Here is a 16,952-nt window from a genome sequence, read left to right as displayed (position 1 = left end):
AAAGTACAACATCACACAAAAGTAAAACGCTGTATGACAGAAGACCTGTCACCTGATGTGACATCATCAGCACAGCAGCATCTTATTCTCACTCAGCATCATCTTTCTCATTAGATTTTCCTCCAGTCAGGAAACAAAAACAGGATTTTAATATCATTCTTGTTTTCTCTTCTGGAATCAAAACTTTCCACATGTTTCATGTGTTGAGAAGTGTTCGTGTCCCCAGGAAACCTGTCAGAGCTGCCATTGCATCACTTCAAACATGAACGGGCACCGCTGAGAGAAGAAGCGTTCTCCTCTCCTCAGCAACCAGCTTTAGCAGATGTGGGGTTTCCGCTCCGTCAACAGAGGTATTAAACATGAACGGCGGATCAGGACCGCTTTAATCGCCAAGTATAACAAATGTGCAGGAATTTGTCTCGGTGACACAGTAACTCAATGACTGCCTCGAACCCTCCCTCCCTCCCCTCTCTTACATTTCCTGCCGTCAGTCAGGCAGGTTGGCGAGCACGTTGCTTCTGATCCTTCAGGTTTTTTTCCCCATCTGGTCTTCATTTCCCTCTCAGTGCGTTTATCTGGCTCCGTCTCACAGAGGTCTCATTTTTTTTGGACCGGTCCGCCTGCCTGCATGCCTCCCTCTGGTCTACAGTTACACCCTTGGCAGCGGCTGACGCCGTCCTGTAAACATAAAGCCGATGTAGCTTCAGTCACTGCAAGCTGCCATCGAGCGAAAGATTGTCATCTGTTGATATCAGACACGTGATGTCAGAACGTGAAGCGATACTCACGATCTTTCTTCTGAGTATCAAACACTCGTCCTGTACATTCCTGTAGATTTGGTGGTCGTTACTCACTGACAGAGACCGGTGTGGTCAGCTACAAATCACATTTACAATATATTCAAATAATGACAAAGTTTTCATCTTCTGGAACAACTTCGATAGATCGGTCAGCAAAAAAAAGTGGTGACTCCCGACCTTGGAAGCGGTCATGAAGTCCAGTTCTTGCTAATTTACGTTTCTGTAGTCTGTAAGAGTCCGCTGATCAGCAGCATCAAAAAGGCTTTTCCATCAGATTAATCCAAGTTGTGATTATTGTCCTGAGAAGACCATCGCTCGCTGTCTGCCAACTGAAAAACAACAGAACTTCTTTGGACAGGAGACATATGTCCTGTTCTTCCTGCCCGCTGTTGTTGGGTATGTTTGTTTTCTTTACGTTGCTGCCTACAATGTGAAAGTGTCTCCACCTTCCTCTGTTCAGTTTTCACCCCGGGACAGGCCCCGGAGGACGGAGAGCGCTCCCAGTTTGAGAGGCCAGTCTGATCTTTTCATGTATCTCTGCTGCAAAGACAGAACAAGCTGTTAAACAAATCAATCAGCCATGATTGTAACAAGTTGGGTAGTTTGGTGTTTTGGAGTTGAGCTACTTCAGTATGTTATTGAAGGTGTGAAGTCCCGCCTTACGGATCACTTCAGGGCCCGGCAGACAGGGCCCAGGGTGCAGTGAGAGGCTGTCACAGAGTCCAGGTTAATCTGAGGCTGCAGCAGCCAAACATACAACCTGAACCGACAATTGTTGGTGATTGTTTTTACAACTTTTGTCAAAATGTTGTTTGCTATTGGTGACTAAAGGCCAAAGCATCAGAACCAGCCATCATGCTGCTGGAGTCATGCTGCTGGATGTCCATACCTCGAACCAACAGAGTGAACGTGGGTGTCACGTTTCTTGCGTCACCTCTGTGGTATGAACGTGAGACGTTTGACACCGCACATGCAGGACGAGGGGGCCGCGGTTAATCACATCAGCCAATAGGGGGGCTTCTGATGAGACTCGCAGCCAATTAGCTCTCAGGCAGGGTGCTGCCGTGGAAACTGTTACCAGGACGGAGCAACGGGGGGATCTAATTGAGTCCAAATGGTTGTAATTCATCCAGTAAAGGGCAGCCATGAGTTTAAATCCTCAGCGACACCCACCGTCTCGTGTGAACTTAACCTCCTCCAGACTGCAGCTGAAGCACACCTGACTTCTCTAATAGTGTTTTTCTTGGCGGGAAGGTTCAGATTACTGGTGACATTTACATCTCAAAGTCTGTTTTGTGTTTAAAAATATTCAAAAGGGTTTAATTTGTTTTCAGACAGCGTGACTATCACCAGTGAAAGATCAACGTTAAGTTACCCAATAGTTGCTTAGACTGTTGCAATAGACTGACAAGAGTAACTAATGATGAAGTAATCAGTTATCAGTGAGTCAAGAACTGAATTCTGGTTTATCTGGTGGTGAGGCTGTAAAACGTTGGACTCTTGAACAAACATTCATGCGTGGAAGAAATGTAAAAGCCTCGGGGGGTTTCTTTAAGGGTGTCGACTTTCCCCAGACGCTATAAACAAGAAGTCTGACTGCTAAACATCACACGGCACTACGTCAGCATCTGCAAAGACATTTACAGGACGAGCTGAGTGAAGCTCGTTAGCCTCAGAGCCAGAGACCAGTCCCACTGTAAACTGTTTACTCTGCAGACGGAAGACGGACGTCTCAGCTCGTCTTCCTCTAAAACGTCCTCCTTCACCTGAGCACTGAGCTGCCAGGCTGCGTTTACACTCTGAGATATAACACAGGATGATTTATGATCCACTGTACGTCTCTGTAACATCACGCCCTCTCTGCTCCCGCTCATTTGCACAGGGAGGACAGGCTGCAGTCACTATTTGTCATGTAAATATTGTCACCTCAACTGCCATTCAAATGTATTTGCATTCGTGCTGAATGTAGGTCAGTCAGTCAGTAGGACGTTTACATGGCGAGGGGAGATTAGTGCAGGGGGTTTAATGAGCAGCACGGGCAGCTGATGAAGACGTTTGTACTGACACCAGGAGACCAGCAAAACTCAGCTCACCTGAGCTTTTAAAGTCATTGTAAAGCAGTTAATAATGAGTGAACTGCCTCTGTAACTTCTGTTTTTGTCCACCGCCCCCAAAAAACAACCATGGCAGCATCATATAAATTAAGATATTGTTTTCGAGGAAGTAACAAACCCTAAACTACCTGGAAAAACACAACGTCCTTTTTTGGCATCGTTGGACCTTTTTATAGTGGCTCATAGGTGAGATACAGAACAAGTCATATGTGACAAAAACACTCAAACATCCATTTTGACATCATGAGATCCTCATGAAGATGAAGATGAGACTTTTTTTAAAACAAGTTAACATCTTCTGGCTGCAGTCTGATGAGGTTTACGTGTGCTGCTTTCTTCTGCTCCCTGTTTTCCGACGCATCGTGACGTTGGACGTGACGAACAAGACAAGTCGTCTGTAATGACTGAAGTTAAAGAGTGAAGTTCATGAAGAACCGAGTGAACTTCATGACTTTTGTTTTCAGGAAAATAAACAATCAGAAGACAACAGAAGCTGTTTTCCTTCGATCCATTGAAGTCTTTCCATTCAGCTCAGGTTCTCAGACACATCAGACCCGCTCAGCTGAAAGCTCGCTTTGGCAGGGTCATATTCTTTCCATGGCCTATACGTCGGCATGCCCATTAACCTAATTATCCTTATTATGGCTGTAATTTGAGTTCTCCACTCCAGAGTGCAGAACATGGTTTCACCTCAGGCTGTGTTAGAAAGAGCCGTTCAGCTTTTTTCCTCCAAACTAAACAGTATTTGGAAACCTTCTTCTGATTGACCTCTGAAATTGAAGAAAAGGAGTCTTCTGTTTTTAATTTATCGGCTTGTTTTAACACTTTGAAACCCCTGGCTAATATCATAAAGTTTAATAGCACTTTTACTAACTGTATTACAGGTAATAAAAGAATAATAAATAGCTACAGATGTGAAGACAATATCTGGCTCTGGTAAAAACAAGTTGAATGAACAGGAACATGTCTGAAAAGCATTAAATATTCCCGTGAGACGCTGAAATTCAGATTTTTACTGTGACGGACAGAAGACTGACGGCTGTTTGCTTTCAGACGTCGTCTTGTGTTTTAATGGTCAGTGAGTCCCGGTGGAGATGAACGGGATAAGAGAGAGACGAGGGGAGATGGAGATGCTCTGCAGACCAAAATGCCTTTCTCCTAAATGCATTTCATCTCCTCCTCCAGGCGACGGCCGCTCACATCCTAATGTGTGCTTATGAGAACATTGTGCGCTTCTGTAACAAGATCTTCACTTTCAGCTGAAGGTGCACGGACAAAAATGTTCTCATCTTCAGAAAACTGCTCAACAAATGTCACATTTATCTGTATCCAAAGTGAGAAGGACCAGAGTGAAGACTTCTGTGGGAAATTAGTTACATAACAGAGATAAAATATGATATAAATGCTGCTTCTCTGGTGATCTGACTCGTGACGATGCTGGGAACAGGATGGGTTGACATGTGCCTGGATGTGTGTGAGTGTTGCCTTTCAGAAGAAACCAGAATCATGACTCAAACCCAAAAGGTTCAGAAGCAGTTAGAGGTAAACCAAGTGTGACTCACTGGATGTAATCGATGGTATAAACCTGCCATCGACCGGCTATTTCACTCGACATCCTCCGATCTCTAATCCCCGTCTCTACAGCAAACAACAACCTCAGAGCCAGCAACCTCTGGGGTTTTTCCATTGGCACTATTGGCCGTGCTGATTTGCGTTACCGTTCCCAGATTAAGCCGTGCCCCAAATGGGCCTTCCTCGGGCTGCGGTGGTGACTCGTGACCATGGCCAATTCTACACAGGACTTTCATGTGGCGAACTGATAGGAAATGACACGTGTTTGTCACAGAGTTAGCTGAGCTTCGTTTGCGGCGATTCAACGATAGTTTTGCACGAAGGGAGATTATTTACAGCCGCTCCTTTGTCCACTGCTCAGGACCAGCGAGTCGTTAGTTAGCCGTAAACCAGGTAGCCCTGTTGTAATGGAAACGCCCCCCCGAACAATACTTTGCAGGGGCACCGTCGCTGCATCCTTGGCTTTGTGCCGCTCGGGACGATTATGGTTGGATTAAAGAAATACAAACAAGCCAGAGCGTTTTTTCCCCCCTATAGCAGAATGATTGGCGCTGCCAGAGCGCTGCTGGCATAGCGCTGCTGGCATAGCGCTGTGGAGTTGGGTCTGGCTGTGTGAGACTGGAGGTGAACCCAAATTGAAAATAATCATGAGTAACATTTCCAACCTGTGGCTCACCTTTACTCTTCCTAAGTTGTTTTATTGAAGGAAGATTTGTTTTCTTGGAAGGTGAGGATGTCTGAGAGATGGAAAAGTTTACTGCACCTTCAAGAATGTCCTGGTTTTGACAGCATCCATGTTTGAATGCTCAAGTGGATGTTAAAAACACAGTTTAATGCGTCTCCAACCTCCTCAGACCTCCACCACTGACGATGACAACGAGCGTTTCTGACAGCATCATCTTTTTTTCTGCAGTCCGAGTGACTCTGAGAACTCAGATGACGCTGCTGTAACCTTTACGACTCTTCAAACCGAGGCCAGCGGTAGAAACACTCGGTTGTTTTCTCACAGATACACGGCGATGTGCTGCCTTTTTCCAAGCCTTTCTATTTATCCATTAGTCACCACCGCAGCTCTGACGCCGCTGCCAAGACTTCTTCTGGCTTCACGAGCTTCAATTTCAGCAGTTTGGTTTGTTTTGCTTTGAACTCTGAAATCTGAAGCCGGTTTGGAAAATCTGCAGTTTGTGGGAGGGTGGTGAACGAAAAGCAAAAGGTCAGAGGCGTTAAATGTTGTGTTGTTGAGCCGAGGAGAACTGGCGAAGGAGGTTTTGTGTGTTGCTGAGGTCACGTGTTCGGATGCTTGTTACGTCTGCTGTCGTCCACCTTCTGTGGAGCGTAATGGGCTTTTAGGACTCGCTGCTTTCGTCTGAGAAATTGGATTATGTGTCGTCTTTGGCCCGCCTGTGCTTCCACCTGAGACAAGACAGGCAGCAGAGATGTTTCGCTGTTAACATCGATTGTTAAATGATAAGTGATGACCTAGAGGTCTGCAGATTCAAATTTTAACTTCAGTCTGTTTTACAAGAAGCTTTTCATCCAGCAGTACGGTACTAAATCACTGAAGGGATGCATCTTCCCAGTGTTTTGTTCTGCGGTGCAAAACTATTGAATCTCAGTTTCACCAATTTATTCTGACCGTGTCACCAAACATGCCAGAGGCCTCGTGGTGAAGGCTGAAATGTTCGCTTGTTTGTTGACATGGCTTAAATAAATTGGTGAAACTGAGATCTGTCAACTTTGTGTGTGCTCCTCTTCACATGTGGGTACTCAACAGTTACACACAAAAGATAAAGCTTTTTACCACCTTCACAAATACACATACACACATGTATGATCCTCTCTCCAGACGCTATAGACCTGTGCAGTTTATGAACTGGATCTTTGAGACATGAGAAAAGTATTTGTGAAGTAAAATCGCAGGCCAAAGTTTTATATCCCTGGTAAAAACTTTTTTTGAATAATCCTTCAAAACTTATTTTACCTGACCCACAAAGATGCTTCATTGCATTAATGCTAAAAGTCAGAGAGTTTGAATTTTCCTCGAGTGATAAATAAAATTGGCAATATGACCTCATGTAACCTGCCTTCTTTTCAACCTTTCAGGTGTTTAGATATCCGAACATCTCTGCTCTTTCAGGCTCTGTACACGCTGATGTCCTCAGTCTCTGTACACGCTGATGTCCTCAGTCTCTGTACACGCTGATGTCCTCAGTCTCTGTACACGCTGATGTCTTCAGGCTCTGTACACGCTGATGTCTTCAGGCTCTGTACACGCTGATGTCTTCAGGCTCTGTACACGCTGATGTCTTCAGTCTCTGTACACGCTGATGTCTTCAGTCTCTGTACACGCTGATGTCTTCAGTCTCTGTACACGCTGATGTCTTCAGTCTCTGTACACGCTGATGTCCTCAGTCTCTGTACACACTGATGTCTTCAGTCTCTGTACACGCTGATGTCCTCAGTCTCTGTACACACTGATGTCTTCAGTCTCTGTACACGCTGATGTCTTCAGTCTCTGTACACGCTGATGTCTTCAGTCTCTGTACACGCTGATGTCTTCTCTCATGTTTTTTAACACCTCTCATTCTCTCTCTGACCCTCAGACGTACATCGGCTCCATCCTGGCGGCGGTGAACCCGTACCAGCAGCTCCCCGGCCTGTACGACCGGCCGGCCGTGGAGACGTACAGCCGACACCACCTCGGTGAAATCTCCCCGCACATCTTCGCCGTCGCTAACGAGTGCTACCGCTCGCTGTGGAAGAGGCTGCAGAGCCAGTGTGTCCTGATCAGGTAGGAGATCACGTCCGGATCTTTCCTTCCCAAAGATCTTCTCTCTGAATCACAAGAATCTCTTTGATTCATTTTACAGAGGTTTAATAAAACGCACACAAACTTTAAAACCGCAGTGATGGATTTTCCCAACTTCTGCTGACTTGACTGTGACTGACAACATACTCTTCTTGTCAGAGTTCATATCGAGCCTCTAATTGACCGTTTGAATAAAGTGTCTTGGTCTTAAACTCGTTTAATCGCTCTTCCCTCAGTGTGCCAACACTTTGATCAAGCTTCATCTCCCCTGGGCAGTTTGGCTGCAGCTCTGAGGATCTGAGCGCTACATGCCATGACACACACACACACACACACACACACGCACACACTCTGCGACTATCTCCATCCTCTGTACACTACGGTCCTTCCTCACATCCTTCCTCTTTGATTTAAGCCGGTCGACTTTCACATCCTCAGTCGCTCCATTGTTCTATCAGATGGACGGAGACGTTCTCTTCCCCCCGACTTACAAAAAAAAGTTATTTTTACATTTCAGAAATGATAATATTTGGCCTGCGATTCAGCAAAGAGCGGATGTAGAGGACATCACAGTGTTTGACCCTGTGGGAACTGTTGTGTTTGTGGTCATCGAGGTTTCCTGAACGCATGGCCGGAGGACTTTATACATTCCTGTGGAGACACAGAGCAAAGAGAGTTATGTAAGAACAAAGACATGAGAACTCACTTTCAATTTAAAGTCCATAAAGCAAAGACATATCGATCAGTGCATTATTATTCAGTCCAGTCACCAGAATGAAACGTTGGCATTTTACATTTGACTGAACGAGCGAAAAGGTCGATGACCAGTGACTCCAAAAACATGTTGCAGCGTCCCAGCTGCAGCCGCAGGTTGGTTAGGTTTAGGTGAGAAAATGATCTATTATTATCTGAAGATGTATATCTCTGCACAGCAAGATGAGCCACGTCGACCTTGTTACTTCTCCTTTGTCCAGAGAAACCTGAACTCCACAACACCACTGGTAGGTCCTCTCTTGTCTGGTCTCTGGTGGTGTAAAGGATCACAGGTCAGGGGAAGTCAACAGTTACTGACATTCAAGGATTAAAGCTCAAACCTGAGGAATTTTGAAAACCAAGATCTAAAGCAGAATAAGATAAAAACACCCAGTTTGAGAGGTGTAGGTGGGAGGAGGAAGAGGAGGAGGAGCAGGAGGACGACGAGGAGCAGGAGGAGCAGGAGGAGCAGGAGCAGGAGGAGCAGGAGGAGCAGGAGGAGCAGGAGGAGGAGCAGGAGGAGCAGGCGAGTCGCAGCTCGCTGCTTCAGACACGAGTGTTGCAGTTTTCTGACAGTTAGCTGGCATTAGTTTACTGCCCTGTTCGGCCCTGTTTAATTGGCGCTGTGGTTAACGAGGCACACATGTCCCCTTTTAAACTTAAGCTGCTTTGATTTTATGAAGAAAGCTGAAAGTGAACAGCGGCGAAGCTTTTCACTGTTAATGTTCAGAGCAGAAGACGGCTGGTGCCCTCCAGAAGTGGCACACGATCCAAAACATCGTTGTGCTGCTCACGAGTTACAGTCAGCCTTTTTTTGCAGTAACATGATTTCTTAAAGCCAAATTTAAAATCTATTGTCCTGATCGTTGGAAGAGATTCAAAGAAAGCTGCTCTCTCCTGCAGCTGAGCGTCGGTGTCTGAACAAGACTCCTGACAGGGTTTTTCCACGACGTCTCAGGCAGACAAACACTTATAATCTCTTGATCCTGCTTTAAAAATCTGATGGGGGGCTTCATATGTAGTAAATACAGATTAAGCACTTTGCTGTAATACATGTCAACACGTTATCTGAGCTGCTCTGACAACAACCCGGTTTCTTGTGCGCAAGTCTCGTAGCTCGTCTTCTGGTCCGAGTCGCCTCGTCCTTCTGTTCGGGGCACAGAAAGTCTTTTGTCTGGCAGGATGTTGGTCGGTGGGAGAATATGCAACACGGCGCGCACAGCGAGGCGTAAACACAAACATGTCATATTGTCGTTGGAGAAGTTCCTGAGCGCCACAATGCTGCCATTCTGTCCACAGAGACGCAGCGCTGCCACAGATCTGCTCTGTTTGTCCCGATCCCACTGAGTCCTCCAGGGCTCAGCAGTCTCATCTTGCTTTTGCGTCTCTTTTTCAAACTATGCAGACAAACAGATTTTTCAGCCTCTTCCGAAGCCCTGCAGTTTATGAAAACACTTAATTTACCACAGCATCTGTAACTTCATGACAAAGATAAACACTAATTTGGTTGCGTAGTTTTTCCATGACAGCAGCAGCACATGAAGCCAGCGCGGGCCGGAGAGGACGAACCACAGACCGCAGCGTGACCTTTAACTGTGTCTCAGCTAAAACACAACCTGATGCTTTACTGTTTGTAAGAACAGAGCAAATGACACAGCGAGCCTCCCAAGACACACACTGGAAGGGCTGATTATCCTCTTCTAAATCTGAGTATGTGCGTGACGCTTGAGGTCGAACGTTTCAGCTCTCGGCTGTATTGTTAAAGTGAAACAGGACAGTGGGGCTGTGGGTCGTCGTCTGACTGATCGGCTGATTATAAAGCTGCAAGTAGGGAAAGAAAAGTTTCATATTTTTCATACAGCAGGGCATCAGACGGCTGCTTCCAAATGTTCAGCCAAAATGAATAAATAACCAGAAAAATAAAAGATAAGACACTTTCTTTGTCATTGTAGTCGTACAACCAAATGTTGTTTGGTAGCTGTCAGAGAGCAGCAGCAGAGAACAAGATGAGAAAACAAGAACAAGGTAAAACGAGATGAATATACAGTTTAATAACAGGTTATTAAGACGCGGCAGTATAAGAAGCAACTGCAAAACAACAGGATTAATTTTTTAAAAACAAAACTTTGCAGCTTTTTAAGTGATGAAAGTATTTTGCACATAAATACGAAATCAATTTTTGATGTTATATATGTATATTATATATATATATATTATTCATGCATGAAATGAAAACCTCTCCATGTTTAAATATATTGAATACATAACACACAGCAACAGTTGGAGCAGACCCACACATAATTTTAACAAACTAATTATCATTAAAGTCTGAATTTTTTAAAATATAAATGTTATTTTTGATGAATAACAAAATAAGATGTGCTTGAATGTTGCTTTTCTTTGACTTGTTTTGCGCCCACACCGGTGAGAGTGCCACCTTTAAACCCTGCTTTTCATTTCTGTTTGAGTTTTACTGCCTGAGTTGGTAATTAGCTGTTAATTGTTGCCCTCGAGCAAGGCACTAAACTGGCAGCTGCACCCGTGGAGCTGCAGCTGAGTGAGTATGAAGCGGAGGGGGGACGTGTAAACACTCTGCAGACCTTAACTCGTATAGAAGAAAACATTTAAAGATTATTTAAAATGATTTTACAGAATAAAGTTAGTTTGATAGTTGGGCTCTCAGACTGTGCGCCTCACATCCCGACAGGATGTTTAATCATCAGAAGGGTTTTTAAAGGAAATTAAAACTTTTTCTTTTTTTAATTAATTCCCTCTAAAACCAGAGAAAACATTCAGTTGTCGCAGGATATTTTCTGTTTCCTTAAAACCCTCTGCTCCGCTGCTGTGGGTGACGGATGCATGAGGCTGTGAATCATTGTGGGGTGGAGCAGCGACAGTAAACTACGTTACATATGTACTTTAATTAAGTATATCGCCGTTTGCTATGTACGAGACTCGTCGTCCTCCCCACGCAGACTTTGTAACTCTTAATTCTACCCAACTTCCTCCTTTGCTGCTGTAATAATTACTGCAGCCACAAGTGGTCGCTGCTTAAGAGAAATGTAATTGTAATTGTAACATGTTCACTTCAAGCTCCTAATGTTTCTGTGTTTGATACCTAAAGTTAGATTTTGGGTGGAGGATCACTGTAACACTGAGTCAGAGTCCTGCCCAGCTGCCACAGTACGTGGTCCGGTTCACAATGGTCTCTGACACACACACACACACACACACACACACACACACACACACACTCTCACACACACACACACTCTTCCTGTTGGTACCCTGAAAACACCAAAGCCACCTCACAGCGGACCCTCGTAAAACATGTAACATGGCAGCACCCCCACCCATACAGAGAAAAGATCACCCCACAGTGTGTGTGTGTGTGTGTGTGTGTGTGTGTGTGTGTGTGTGTGTGTGTGTGTGTGTGTGTGTGTGTGTGTGTGTGTGTGGAAGAGGAGCTATAAATTGCAAGCTGGCACTTTCAGGCGAGGCAGGAAGCTTTCTCGTCGGATTTAGGGATTGTGGGTAATCAGATCCAGGCAGAGGGAGGTGAATGAAACAGGAGCTGGTGTAAAAGAAGAGGAGGAGGAGGAAGAAACCGGCTCTAACACAAGGCATCTGCTCATTAATGCTCATGAATGCTGCTCTGCGTTTTCACTGATGCAGATACCTGCCTGCGTCAGGCCGCATGACTTTAATGAAACCCCCCCTGTTGTGTTTGAGCTGCAGAGTTCAGCAAGAACTCGTTCTGAACCGCCAACGAAGAAACCAGCAAACCATGCCACCATGGCAGATTCCTTCTTTATGGATAATAAAGCAATAAACAGGAGATTCAGACGCTTAATTGAAATGTTGTTATAACTCAGTACCCTGTGCTGTAGTGTTTGGTCTCGTATCAGCAGTTTGTGTTCATCACGATGTCCCCGTGCACAAAGTCAGCTCCATAAAGAAAGGATTTTCCCAGAATGGTGTTGAAGAACTCGAGCTCTGACCTCAGCCCCATCCAGCACCTTTAAGATGAACTGTGAGCCCGACCCGATCACCAGGCCCACACAGAAACCGTGGCCACAGAGTTGTGCATGTGCGACAGTGTTGGGTTTCAGTTTCTTGTCTTGTCTTCAAGTCCAGTTGACTACGATACAGAACCTTCATCGACAATATGTCAAAAATCAGATTTACTTCTGAGGAACTAAACATTTATTTAAACCTGCTAAAGATGATTCCCGGTTGTTTTAATGTAGGATGTTTGTTTATTTTTGCTCAAAAGCAAACTTTGTTATCTGGTGATTGTGTGTTTTGAATGTTTCCAACCAGAATTCTTACAAATCGCACTTTTAACAAAACAATACGAAGGTTGTTTGCTTCTGGAAAAAAAGTTTGGTCCTTATTTAAATCTAGTTTACATCTTATTTGTGTTTTTCAGAGTTTATTCATTAACTGGTCCAAGATTTTAAATGGAAACGTTTTAATATCTTCATTTACTGACTGGGTTGAGAGAAACATCCAAACAAGAATGTTAAATGACAGTTTTGTTCAGAGCACTTTCTTTTTTGTGTTTTTGGATTGAAGTTGTGTTGGTTTATTCTCCATGAGCTCTGCTGAGATGTTGTTTTGGATCTTTTTATTCAGACCAACAAATATCTGATGGCTGTAAAGACTCGGGTCAGTACCAGCTTTCAGAACTTGGCAGTTTTTTGATTCTTCGCACCACAAACATTTCCGCCTTTACCAAAAAGACTTTGGGGGTTTGATCGTCAGCCCGAGTTTCTGTTCTGGTTTGTTTTCAGATGCAGCTTCTCGTGTCAAACTTCATTATTAAACACCGAGATTATCTCAGTCCTTCAAAGACTTTTCCATTTAGGAAAATTAAGACTTCACGGTTGATTCTGTTTTGACCGGCTGCCGTTGTGTCCAAAACAGCCCAGATTTGATTAAATTACAGAGCTGTGAGGGTGTTATCCTGCAGGGCCGACAGCCCCGTCCACCCAGCAGTTTGTCCCTGACCTGCTGACCCCGGGGGTGGCCGTCAGGTCAAACTCAAGACTCTCCAGCCTCGTTAATTACTCCGGCATCTGGGGTCACCAAAGCCCCGCAGCAGAGCCCTGCGAAAACATACCTGAGAGGTTTCCTCCTGGGGCTTGGCAGGATTTATCAGCGTCATCTGCTCCGTGAAACAGATTAATAATCTGACTGTGACCAAAGGAAGGAATGCGTCACAGAGAGGAAACATTTCTGTCCATGTTGGTTTTAGTTGTAACGTGAGACGAGCGTAGTTATTCAAACCTGAACTTTTTGTTGGTTTGTGACTAATATAGTTTTAGTGTTTTCTTGCCTCGCAGCTGATCTGCTTCGTATTAGACGTTCATCAGAGTCTCAGAGCCTGAAAACAAAACAGTGTGGTGGTTTTCTTTCATGAGGTGCAGGTCACATTGAATTCCTTGTTGTTTGTGGAGCAGAACGAACACAGTCAGTGTTTTACAGCCTCAGTAGGAACCACATGAAGCTGCAGCACTCAACACAAACAGAGAACAGAGTTATTGATCCGGGTAGTGCAGCACACGCCATGTGACTGACAGCAGCTGAAGATGTTGTGATGTGTTGTGCTGGTCCGGTCTGGGCCGAGGACGTGACGAGCTGAGTGATTGTCCTGCTGGTTGTGGAGTTTGCGTGTCGCAGTCTGTGTTGAACTGAACGAGCTTCATGAACAATATGCAGCGACGTGTTTGTTGCTTGTTAATAAGTCCACTGAATAATTGATGTTGTCTGTCTTCAGTCTCGTCTGCTGTCGCTGTTTGATTTTCTCTTTTGGTCCATGACTGTTCCTGACTCAGTCCTTGTTTGTGTTGTGTTATATGAGGGAAGATCTCACGACAAGTCTCAGAACCTTACTCCAACAAGGTTTTTATGCTTAACATCTTTCATGAAACGCAAACACAGCGTTGGAAATAATTGTTTTAGAAAACTACTTTGCCAGGCAAAACATACAAAGTTTGATCTGAGAAAAACACATGTTGTCACCTGAAGCAACCGAGGTTGATCTTCTGTACGGTGGCCTTTTTAGGACATCTCAGTCTCAACATGTCAACTCAGCTGCACGCTGGTTCAACTTTAATCAGCCTCAGCTACACTCAGGCTCAGCTGATAATCAGACTTAATTACTAAATCCGTCCGACCTCAACAGGAGTTTTGTCAGTAGTAGCAGAGGTTGTGTTTTATGAATGGAAGTGTTAAAGTAGTTTACATTTCAATCTTTTGGAAACTTTGGATGAAAAATCAGGGGACATGAATGTTTTACATCAATGTATCCAGCAGTTGTTGAGATATTTGACTCTGGACCGAAGTGTTACGCTGATATCGACTCATCTAGACTCAGTCTGCTGGTGTGACTCAGAGTTCAGATCTAATTGACTTGTGAAGTTTTAATATTCCTGGCAGCAGGACAGCTCCTGCAGACCGACCTGGCAGACGTCAGCTGTGCATTTTAACAAGTAATTCAATCTTAAATCTGCTTTAAATTCTCCTTGAACAATCAGGTAGTTTCACTTTTCCAGATGAAAATTCTTCAGAGCAGATTAAATGACGTGTGGACGGATCGTCTTTTTCTCTGTCGCTGCGTTTCACTGTTCGTCTCAGTTTCTCCCCGCTGCAGAAACTCTTTCTACTCTTTAACTCGCTCTGCTCCTCGCTACAAAAGGCCCGGCTGAGGTCCAGACCTGTGAGGGCAGTTTGTCCAACACGCTCAGTCGCTCCGCTGAAGACTCCCTCCTTCCTGCCTGTGGGGGGTTTTACCTTGGGTGGCAACAGCATGTGGAGAGCCAGGGATTAGTACAAAGGCAGGGTGCTGTTTAGTGTGTGTGTGTGTGTGTGTGTGTGTGTGTGTGTGTGTGTGTGTGTGTGTGTGTGTGTGTGTGTGTGTGTGTGTGTGTGTGTGTGTGTGTGTTGGTGTGTGTGTGTGTGTGTGTGTGTGTGTGTGTGTGTGTGTGTGTGTGAGTGTGAGTGTGAGTGTGTGTGTGATACGTTGGCATGCAGCCAGAGGTCTTTTTAAGCGAGTTACATTTAGCAGGCCCTTTCAGATTTGGCCGTCACCGTCGTCTAAGCTATTTAAATGAGTTACACACACCGAGCCTTTTAAAGCGAGATCCAATCCCTTTAAGAAAGCTTGACCCTCTGTTGGAGCGAGCCGCTGGAGAGCTCTGTGGTTGTGTCTGAATTTACTGTTTCTCTTCAGCTTTAATAATGAAGACACACAAAAACACACTGGAGCCTGAGACTTAACTCTTACGTCTTCCTTACAAAGAGACGGTGAGTTCTGGTGAAGTCTCTCCCTGTTGTCTCCTGAACACTCACTGCATTAACGCTCCGCTGAGATACCGAGAAGACTAACGTGACGAGGTGAAGATAAAACAGCCAGGTGTGTTGGAGGGAGATGGGTAAACTCCTGCACATGGTCCAACTTGCAACACTTCAGTTCCAGACATTCACCAGGCAACAAAAGGAGGATTAAATGAAAGGATGAAACACAAAGGATGTCGACCTGGTTCTGCCCCGAACAGAATATTGACTTAATGCGTCGAACCCAACAAAGCACACACGTTTTCAAAAGGCCCCTGGTTAGTTTTCTACAATACACACAAATAAATCAACTGCAAGGCAGCGAAATCCGACTCAAGAGGTTCAGACAACACGAAGTTCAGTCGGGTCCATTTAATTCAGTTGTGTTAATAAATAATACAAATATTCTACTTCAGGATTTCGTGGAAATCCAACCAAACCAAACCCAGAAATGATCAGCCAGCTTCGACCAGATCACATTCCTGCCATGACGGATCATCACAGCTCCAGTTTACAGAGAAGTTTTGCGTTTTGCCGTACTGATTTTGGCGACGATCATAAAGGAATGTAACCACAGGTTGACAAGACTGGTGAGCGTGTTTTTACGCACAAAGATAGTAACTTTAAAGCTGCGTCAGTCAAGTTTTAACCACTAGAGGGCAGAACAGCGTCAGAAACAAGCTAACAGACGCAGTTTCTGGATTGTTTTATGGCACAAAAAGACAAAAAGATCAGTTCTTCAAGGACAAACGGAGCGAAAGCTTCTGGATTTTTCTTTAAAGACAGGTAGAGACTGAAAGCCACTTCAGTCATATCTATTTAAACCTGCTAAGAATTCCTTCATGTTCTCAGGTGTCATAATAAAAGTGACAGAGACATGTTGGTGTTTGAAAAACGCCACAGACTAGTATTTAAAGAAGTTAATGAGCTGAACCCTCTCTGACTTCATGTTCCCATGTAGGGCGTCTAAACCGCCGCCCGCCCTGTCATAACATCTGTCCACATGTGGAGCGTGGTCACGTCTCGAGCTCGAGCCAGACACCCCGAGAGTTTACATTATCTGCAGTCCTGCTTTCTGTCCGTCAGGGGAAATGCCACTGACTCCACGGGCGTGACCGATGGTGCTGCCCGGCTGATGTGTGACATTCAAGTTCAGCTTTATTTATAAAACACAGTAAAGCTGCTGTCCACAAGATGGATGATGAGGTTAATGTATCTCACTTCAGCTGCAGTTTACATAAAGTTCTCAGCACCAAATACACTGATTTCTATTTTAAACATGACTTTAAGAGTTTTTGGTGAAGTGATTTTCCAACCAAACATCTCAGAAAGATTTCAGAATAAGTCTTCAAACTCTCTGAAGTCCAGTTGTCTTTGTTTTTGGATCATTCTTGTGTTTGTTCGGCATCTTTTAAACTCCGTCTCTGCTCAGCGTCGTCTCTTTTCTTGTTGCTTCGAAGAACTTCACTGTGTTTTTCAGTTTTCAGTACTTCATCAGTGGTAAACTCAGCGTGACGGCCCTGCAGGGAGCCACCCAGACATTATCCCAATGAAGAGTTCAGC

General features: G+C 44.7%; 1 protein-coding gene across 1 annotated transcript in view; it reads left to right on the top strand.

Moving 5' to 3' along the window:
• The window catches only part of myo10 (myosin X), a 114,613-nt gene that overhangs the window by 55,548 nt on the left and 42,113 nt on the right, over nucleotides 1-16,952 (top strand). Inside the window, exon 4 of the mRNA XM_073490759.1 lies at nucleotides 7,090-7,277. Within this exon, the coding sequence (XP_073346860.1) occupies nucleotides 7,090-7,277 (188 nt within the window). The remainder of the gene's footprint in view (nucleotides 1-7,089; nucleotides 7,278-16,952) is intronic.

Source organism: Pagrus major, chromosome 21 (assembly GCF_040436345.1).
Source record: "Pagrus major chromosome 21, Pma_NU_1.0".
NCBI classification, from domain to species: domain Eukaryota; kingdom Metazoa; phylum Chordata; class Actinopteri; order Spariformes; family Sparidae; genus Pagrus; species Pagrus major.
The sequence above is the reverse complement of the archived record's forward strand: the minus strand, read 5'-3'. Positions and strand labels throughout refer to the sequence as shown.